Source organism: Cryptomeria japonica, chromosome 9 (genome assembly GCF_030272615.1).
Source record: "Cryptomeria japonica chromosome 9, Sugi_1.0, whole genome shotgun sequence".
Taxonomy (NCBI): domain Eukaryota; kingdom Viridiplantae; phylum Streptophyta; class Pinopsida; order Cupressales; family Cupressaceae; genus Cryptomeria; species Cryptomeria japonica.
The window spans coordinates 259801809-259811331 of record NC_081413.1 but is presented as its reverse complement, the minus strand read 5'-3'; the positions used below and the strand labels follow the sequence as shown (position 1 = coordinate 259811331).

At 37.4% G+C, this 9523-nt stretch overlaps 1 protein-coding gene across 1 annotated transcript; it reads right to left on the bottom strand.

The window, feature by feature from the left end:
- Positions 1-328: 328 nt before the first annotated feature.
- Positions 329-5209, bottom strand: LOC131034491 (protein PLASTID MOVEMENT IMPAIRED 1-RELATED 1). The gene is made up of 2 exons (XM_057965999.2): positions 2227-5209; positions 329-2117 (listed from the first exon to the last, which is right to left on the bottom strand). The coding sequence occupies exons 1-2, from the start codon at positions 4551-4553 to the stop codon at positions 965-967; spliced, it is 3480 nt and encodes a 1159-aa protein (XP_057821982.2). The 5' UTR covers positions 4554-5209; the 3' UTR covers positions 329-964.
- Between the last annotated feature and the right edge of the window lie 4314 nt (positions 5210-9523).

The following is a 9523-nucleotide window of genomic DNA, read 5'->3' as shown; positions in this document are numbered from 1 at the left end:
TTATTTTTTTTAACTTCCCCGTAGTATCTTTCATCATCCTCTTTTCCTGCCGTACAAACAAATGTAGTTAAAACTTTTATACAGTTAGCAGCATCAATAACATCCCTTCATGCTCATATGAAATTTAAAATCACCTTGTAAGCCTTGCCTTCAAATAGAACGGCAAAGAAAGCAGGCAAATAACTAGCTTCCACGGGATTTTCAAAAAAATTCTCAAAGAAGAATGCCAATGAAACATCACAATTTACTTTTAAAACGGTGAAATCCATTCTACAACAATTGGTACCTCTGGTTTTTCATTAAACCCAAACTTTATAGACTTGCTCTACACAAACAAATAAATTCAATTTCTCCAGATGAAACAAGCTTTATGTTGTCATGGAGTTGCAATCCAAATTCTCCTCTCATTTCCAGAAAACACATCAAACCAAGCCAACTCAACACAACAAAACTTACAGTCGAATTGGCCATGCTATTGTTAAAATCCAAACAACAAATTCTGTATTTGTCCTTCCCTATAAATGTATCTTCTTACTAGAAGGATGTAAAATGCTAGGGACCATCAACATACCTAAAATTCATGATGTTTAAAGGAAACTGCTGTTTGATAATGAACAAGATCCATCTTCATTAAGAGTTCAGCATACTCATGCTAGAACATCTACAACCTTCAATTATTCCTGTAAAAGCCCTCCACACCATTTGCAACAAAACTTTTTAAATTTACAATTCCAGGCAATCAACATCCAAAACAGCTCCCAAACAGCACATATCAGAACACAGTTTAATACTTCCGTGCTATGCACAATCGAACTATATTTACAGAGCATTTTCCACCCTTGCACAACTCCAAGCTGCCTTCATAATATTTCTATAAAGCTAAAACAATTGGCAACATAAATGAAATTTATAAAATCTCTAGAGAGAAAGCCATATTTCTCTTCATTATGAGAGTTAAACAAGTCTACCGAATCCTGATGGTCTGATTTGGGAATATTACATCAGGATTCCTTATGTGAGGATTAAGTGCTGCAACTTCCTTCCACCTTCCCCCATCTCCATGTATTCGAGAAGATATACTCCAGAGAGTGTCCCCAGGTTTCACTTGCATCTTCGACGGTGGCATTGATTTGGCCCCTTGTTTTGGCTTCAGCATAGGATGCTTGGTACTCTTACCCATCCCACTTGCAACCAGCCATCGTGAACCAGATTGCTGTTGTTTTGCATTGCTCCAGCCAGTTTTCTTATTCTCATCCTGAGGTTTCAAACCTGCAACATGGACCTCAGTGATTTTAAACTGCGAGACCTCCTCCTTCACAATTTCAGGTTCAGGTTCATCAATTTCCTCACTGTTCCCTTTATCTGACACTCGCCTCCCCACTTTTGGCCTCGGAGGAACTACAATCCTTTCTGCTTGAACTAAAGCCATCATTGGAGCACCCACTGGTTCAAAATTTCGAAGAGGATCCCGAAGTTGGACCAACAAAGCTATTGTTAACGTGTTTCCCATAAAACCCCACCTTTTAGTACCATGTTTCCACCTGCTTTTATCCCCCTTTTCACCTTCAAAGGCCCCTCCAACAACTAAGTCAGAACACGCACAATGATGAGCAGCAAGGATTTTTGATGTTCTATCACTTGTTTCTTCTTCATCAACAATTCCTGCATCTAATCTCATCCACTCATCTAGTGTAATTGTCAAGCCCAATAAGCTATCCGAATCATTTCCACTTTCCTTTGTATCCAACAAATGCAAGCCACCAGTGCCCTCCAGACCCAAGCTGCCCCTTTTATTAGAATCCATTCCTTCAAAAGCTGCCACCCCTCCCAATGTCATAGCACTGACATTTGAAGGTGCATCCTGGTCTGACATACCTGATTGAATTTTCAATCCCTCGATAGATAAAGCTTCTAACTTCTCCATTGCCTGAGGAGCTAAATCCTCAAGTGAAACATATTCTGTGTGTGTATCATTCATACAGGAGGACGAGGACTTGGAAGCACGTGATTTTTTTCCTGCTCCATATGATAAAACATCCATTCTCCTACTTTCAGCCAGCTGTACCATGTCACCGTTTGTCCCTTTCTCTGCTCTTGGGGCTTGCAAGGTAGATTGCCTGAAAGTCAGGAATGAAAACAAAATTCAACATATCAATAACAGTTCTACCAAAAATCTTGTGGCAAGAGCTATGCAAATCCAAAGATGTGTATAAGGACTAAATTTACCTGTTTTTGGATCCTTCCAGAGAAGGCACTGTTTCCAATGCTACCTGCTGAATAGTTTTGCCTGTGATGTCTTCAAGAGGCATTACTTTCTTAGCTTCAGCTGTGAGCTTCTCAATCCCAAAAGCAGCCAAATGGCGTAATATACCAGTAACATTTGAGCCCATCTCTGCAGGAACCACAACAGGATTTGACACCTGCATAACTAAGCTCCCATTGTTCTTACTATTGTGAAAAAGAAGTGGATTCATTGAACGCAGCAACCCTCCATCTTTTGTTTTGACGAGGGGACCAAACCCTTCAGCAAGATCAGGCAGCTCAACAGGCCCCTCAAAAGGAAACCCCATGGGACTTCCAAATCCACCAGACTTCTCAGGAGGAGAATTCTGAAAAAATTTCTCATCCATACCCCACTCTTGCATCAGTGCCTCTGTTTCTGCATCCTCAAGTATCTTAGCTCGGGTTTTACTGCGAATGGTCTGTGCTGCCTTCTGAAGTTCTGTTTCTGCAGCCTGTACAATTGATGCCAATTCCGTATCTTCATCCGACTCCCAATTTGGTTGGGAACCAGTACCATATCTCTGAAGTGAAGACAAATGGCTCGGTCCATCATCCACTTCCTTGCCAGCACCAAGTCCAAGTCCAATGCTGCCTCCCTCTGAAAGATTCTCTCTTGCAAACTGTTTTAAAAGTCGTGCTCTGGGGGAATCAGGATCACTGTCTGAACTCATAAGAAGTGGACTTTTATCAGGTTCCAACATGCTAAGGAATTCCCCTGCGACTGAATCAGCTACATCATCTAAACTGCCCATCTCGCATGAATTCACATCCGCTATCTTATCTTCTAGTCCAGCACTTTGCTCGTGACCTACACTCTGCTCCAATTGAGAATCACCTGCCCCTGTTTCCTTTACAGACACGACATTTAGGCTTTCTGCCATACAGAGCTCTTCATCCTCTTTCTCTCCTCCTTTTCCACCATTATTGTTAAAAACCTTTTCCAGCATTCCATTGCCGCCTTCATCCTTGTCCAGCTTAAAATCACCCTTATCTTCTTTCTCATTTCCCGAATGCGCATTCGCAATCTCCACCCCTTTCTCAATAACACTAAACTCCTCGTTCTCCTCCTCCACGCAGCTCCCCTCAACCTGTCCAGACTTGCAATCACCTACAACCGCCTGAGAAAACAACTTTAGCCTAGGCTTAAAATCAAACAGCGAAGCCATGTTCCTCACATCAGGTTGCTCTTTATCCACGTTGACACTGTCATCCAAGCTCAAGTTAGACATCCGATCAATAATATCAACATCAAAATCAGCCTCATCAGGCCTTCCCAGCATCAAAATAGGCTCCAAAGAACCAGTGCTGTGAACTGGCTTCCTCGCCAGAACCCCAATTGATGATTTCCTCAACTGTTGCTTCTGTTCCAAAGCATCGGAAACACTTGCTCTTCTGGGATTTGAAGAGTTCCTTGAGTTTGAGCTATTTCTAGGATTGGAAGGGAGTCTAGGGTTTGAATTTCTCAAAATTCGGCCGGGATTGTTAGAGTTTGGAGCTTCACCCATTTCACGATCAAGTATGTTATACCCCAGCGTCACAACCAAAATTCCGCCGCGGGCATCCTTGGCCGTGAGCTTGAAATTCGTTGTCCAACTCCCAGTCCTTTCTTCCTCCCCTCCCAAATCAAATTTCTCAGGTAACATACGGCTAAGATCAATCTTATGCCTACACAACTCACGCTCTTCTAGCCCTAACACATTCACATAAATCTCAAAAAACTTGGATTCGTACCTCATAGCCTGGCTCGGCCCATTCCTGCTGCCATAAACGCTGCATTTATGATACAGAGTCTCTTCAAACTGCGCCACACCATTAAATACCCTAGCCGGCTTGGTTTTCACGCCACCATCTTTTCTCCTCCAATGTGTGCACAAATTGACGCCGTTCAAATTCGCGGGCAGCCCTTCCACGCCGTGTACGCGCAGAGAAAATTCACAGCCCAGCCTCTGGCGGCCTATATGAGCAAGTGCTCGTAAAGGTTTCCAGTCCCAGAGGCTGCTTTTTTTCTCAGCAGCGTTTTTTTCCTGTTTCCTGTTCTGATTTTCTGCTTTGGAAGCGGCTGGGAATCCGGGAGTTTTGGTAGACGGAAACCGCGAGAGAGCCTGGTTGATACGCGGTTGGGGATTTTTCCCCGCTTGTTGACGAAGATTTGCGCTTCCTGTTCTGTACAAAGCCTGGCTCAAAGCCTCCAACTCCTGTAATAGCTGTCCTCCTGGAGATGACTCCGGTGCCCCTCGGCTGTTTCCCGTCGACTGCATTGAGCTTACCATAGCCCAAAAAACTCAACAATTTAACGGAAATCTGATCCTATCTGCTGCATAAATCGAGGTGGACTTCACCATAGCCAAAACCACGAACGCAACTTATCCCAAAATCAGCTACCGTCTATCAACGGATTAATCGAGATGATCTCCGTTGAAGCCCCACAACAAAAATACAAACTCAATCTAGCAGAAATTAGATTCCTTTTGCAGACATTGAAATCGAGGTACTCTTCACCATACCCAATCCAGCCCAACAATAGAACAGACAGACAGATAACATCAGAAGCCTGTTTCTCCCACCGTTCGCAGACGGATTATTCCGCCTCTTGGCGGAGAAACCGAGGTCTCCTCCTATCAGAAATCAGAAACAACAGATCTGTTTCAAATTCTGTATCTGGGCGGAGATGTCGAGGTGGGTTTCACAATAACGAATCCCTGCTGGTGCCTAACAACAAACCATCCATTACCATTTACAAGAAGACTGTAAATCTGTCTGATGCCGAAAGGGTCATTTTCATTCTCTGTGAGTCCTGTTAAACATGTGCTATCAGCTATAATGTGTGCTACCTACCTCCTTCCTGCCTGCAAGTCGGAGTCCAAGCGCTGCCTACAATTCCTCATAAAAAATTTGAAATCCGTAGGTATTTGTAATTCAAAATGTGGGGTGATATGAATATATATTGATGGAAGAGGGAAAATGCTATTTGTGGATCGTCAATGCTGTCCTTTTGGAGTTATTTGCACGTGGATGAAGAGCAAGGGTTAGGGCCGGATCCTGTTTGCATGTCTTTTTGTGTGTTGGAGGGGCCTCAAAGCCTTGTACCCTCCAACCAAAATATTCGAAGTTTGAAGAACGATCACAGTGTGGACTTTCAGAAGGTTTCCTTTATATGATGGTGTGTACTTTTGTTTTTTATTTGTTTTGATTTGTTTGTTTAATATTTAGTCATAGTCATTATTTGTTTGTTTTATAGTTTTGATTCATTTTACATGTTAGAGTATTGTAGGAAAAGAAAAGTTTTATTTTATTTTATTGTTTTAATCAATTAATTTATTTGTGTCTTATCTTTTTTAAGACTATTGATTATATTATTATATTTGAGAACATCAACTATAAATTATGCATCCTATTTAAATAATTGACTTGTCTTTTAATTTGTTCAAATTGTTAATCAATTCTATAGATTTGAATGAGACAAAACTCTTAATACAACAAACTCCTACAGTATCTTTAGATACCGTCAATTTTAGATAGCAAAAGTGAATATGTTTTGTAGGTCAAAGGCACACAAGTTGAATCCACAAATTTGTATCAAAGATGCACATGTAACAAACAAATTTGTAGCTACAAAATTGAACTAGAGGAGTCAAATGAAACATCTACTAGTTTGCCAGAGCACTATGATCTCTAATTTCTAACCACAAAGTATTGACCATATTATTATAGTTGAGAACATATTTGTGCTATCAAGGATAAATTACGCATCTTATCTAAACGATTGACTTGTCTTCCAACTTGTTCAAATTGTTAAACCAATTCTTGAATGAGACAAAACTCTTAGTACAACAAACTCCTATAGTATCTTTAGATATCATCAAGTTGAGATAGCAAAGGTGAATATGTTTTTAAGGTCAAAGGCACAAAATTTGAATCCACAAATTTGGATCAAAGATGCACATGTAACAAACAATTTTGTAGCTACAAAATTGAATTAAAGGAGTCAAATGAATCATTTACTAGTTTGTCAAAGCACTATGATTTCTAATTTCTAATCACAAAGTATTGAAATGGGTCACTAAGCACAATATATAACAAAATATTTTCACATCATAAATAAATCTAAGTACTTGTACCTTCTTTGTCAGTTTTAGAAAGCTTGTGTTTGTAGTGTAGTGTTACTATTTAGCTCCATTATCTAGGCTATCATGTTCATTATTGTCTTATTCTAATTGATTAGCATAGATAAAATTAAATAAATGTGTTTACTCCTTTTCATTTTGTTGAACCCATCCAATCTTACACCCCCTAGACTTTTGCCTTTAGATTTTATTTTCATTTTTACTTTCATATATAAGTTCTTCCTCTTTTTCTTTCTTAAAATAGATCTTAAACTAATTTGATCCTTAGTGCATTTTAGGGTGTATGCCTCTGTGTGTGAGAGACAAGGTATCAACGTCCTTGTCTCCCTTTAAAAAGGATTCCTATATTAAATCTCACAATGGTTGTGGCCCAAGATAAAATTGGTATACTTAAACATCTGAGTGATAACATTCACCTTTTTAGGGAAGGGATACTTGGTCATGATGACCATGTTGAGCAAATAGATAGACAAGATATTTATTTGATCAAGCACACATATTTTCTTTGAATCTCGTGCATTAGCTAGTGAGGTCATCCCTATACATTTGGTTGATGTTCTATTTTATTTGTTGAAAAATAAGCCATGTTGATTAGAGGTCCTTAAGTGTATGGATGAAATGATAAGTTCTTCAATTCCTTTGATTGATGTAGTGCCCCTACTCGTTTGAACTCATTAGACTCATATTTTATTATTGTTTGTTTTCAGTGGATACATTACCATGATGTGTTATTCAGACTTTTATGACATTATTTCATGCTTTATCTGGATATGAGATGCATAATTTATTTGCAGTATTTCAGTACTTGTGATTTATGGCATTTTATGGATTATTGTCATGTACTGACACTTTACTTTATCTATGCAATGTGGAATTATATGTTGTATGTTTAAGAGTGTATTGGATGCAAGGAGACGATTTTCCTTCACTCATTTCGGTGAGACAGGGAACGTCGCGATTCTCCTTCATCAGTATGTATGTCGTGTTTTCTATATTGTATATATGCATGTGTGGTTCGATGATGCAAGATATTGCAAGTACAAGTATCGGGTAGGTACGGGGTATCATCTCCACCTGGCTTCACAGGTCTAAGCGTGCCTTATATTTTCCGATGGAAGTGGAGGAGATAGTAGTTGACCCTATTTTTCTCATTTACACTCGTGTGAGTGTCGTCAATTGGTCGTCCAGTCAGTTAGTTCGGCCTTAGTATTTTGTTGTTTGATCTTTTTATGAGTGTTTGCTTGATATTTGTTCAGTTTGTGTGTTTTAGTGGATTTGATTAATAAATAAAGTTTATGGAGTTATCTCATAGTTGAATTATATATGCATTGAGATTATAAATTTAATTAATTAAAAGAAGTTATTAAATTAAGTTGCAAGCTGCATGATATTAGAAATATATTTTATTTAAATTTTAGTGAAAAATAAATTAGATTAATTTCATTTATTGTTTCCTAGAATTTTAAATAAATAAAAGAATAAATAGAATAAAAGAATAAATAAATGAATAAAAGAATTCATTAAAATTATAGCATTGCTTTAATTTCTTTATTTAGAAAATTAATTAATTTGCATGAGAAAAGAAAAAAATGAATAATGATTTTTAATTATCGCATGTTAACTTATCCCTTTGTTAGAAAATTGGAAAAGAAAATAAAATTGTTTTTATTACTAAATTTAGGTTTTTGGGAAAAAGATATTCAACCTAGAATTTTAGTTTAAAAAGAGGAATAGGTCATTATTTTAGGATACATAAGAAACAGGTCAGGAATTTAGGTGAAGAAATTTATTGGAAGCTTGTTGAAAAGATTAGGGCTCTTCTACAGATTTCTTCCAGGAAAGCTATACCAGGTTGGGTGGCTTCTTTTGATTGTTGTTTTAAGAAAATAATTGTATTTATGCTATCTTTGAATGATGTGTGTGTTAAGATGATTGTCATATCATGTCTGATTAATTATGTTCTTAGCTAAAGTCCATACCTGAAGTTAATTTCTACTTTAATGAAAAGAAATTATTTCCTAAGTGTTTGTGGCTTAAAATTTGAGAAAATTGGGAAAATTATTATGGCAAATTTTGCCAAGATTTTTATCATGCATGGAAGTTGCAAGGTTTGAGAGGAATGGGATTTACCAGAGAAATCATTCCCTCTTGTTTGTTTTGTTCTGATATTGGCTATGGCAGTCTTTTAATTGTATCCCTGTGAAATTGTTATTTACTTTAGAAATAAACTTAATTATTAATTAAATTTAATGGATTATGGAAGTTTTGGGGAAATGGTTTTATTTAATTATTTCTAGAAAAAGAAATTGTATTAAATTCTTGGGAAATAAATTTCATGAGAAAATTAATATTGAAGTTTGGAAATTATAGTTTGTATACTATTAAAATAAAATTTAAAAAAAAAAATCAGACAGTAGCAGGCTACCGCGTACAGTAGTAAGGCTATCGACAGCAGCACGTGCTACCGTGCGCTAGTAGTGCTACCGTAGGGTAGCAGATGCTACCGTGTGGTAGCAATGCTACCGTAGGTTAGCATATGCTATCGTGCGGGTAGCAGTGCTACCGCATGGCAACACGCTGCCCTAGGGTAGCAAGCTACCAGACCTAAACCAAATCGCAGTATGCACTGTGTTCTTCCTTGCTTGACCACCGAATTTTATGATTCGGATTTATTTATTTTATTTAATATGTTTAAAATATATATATATATTATTGGCTGTGGTTTTAATTAGGTTATTTTAAAAACTAAAGTTATTTCATATTTAGTGGAAATGAGAATTATTTCAAATTTAAATCTTTTTATTATTATATATTTTAATGTGATATGATTATATAATATTATATTCGAGGAATATAGATATTTTTTTTATTGGTAATAATATTTAATTTGTTATTATAAAATATGGATATTACATCTTCAGATTTCAGGCTTTCATAAATCTCTAGCCCTTTCCTAGAACTTTCAAACTTATACTTGCCTTATACTCTGGGCATTGGTGTTTAGGTCGCCATCAAAAAAATACAAAAAACATCACCAGGCCAAACCCCTAGAAACCCACAGGATGATATATAGACTTATATTTGTTTAAACATATCTATGCTATTCTGACCCATAT

Bases quoted from the DNA above. Each gene is read 5' to 3' on its own strand.
- LOC131034491 (XM_057965999.2), bottom strand. From the start codon at position 4,553: ATGGTAAGCTCAATGCAGTCGACGGGAAACAGCCGAGGGGCACCGGAG. The intron at 2,118-2,226 runs GTAAATTTAGTC...CCTGACTTTCAG, and splicing joins CTGGAAGGATCCAAAAACAG to GCAATCTACCTTGCAAGCCC.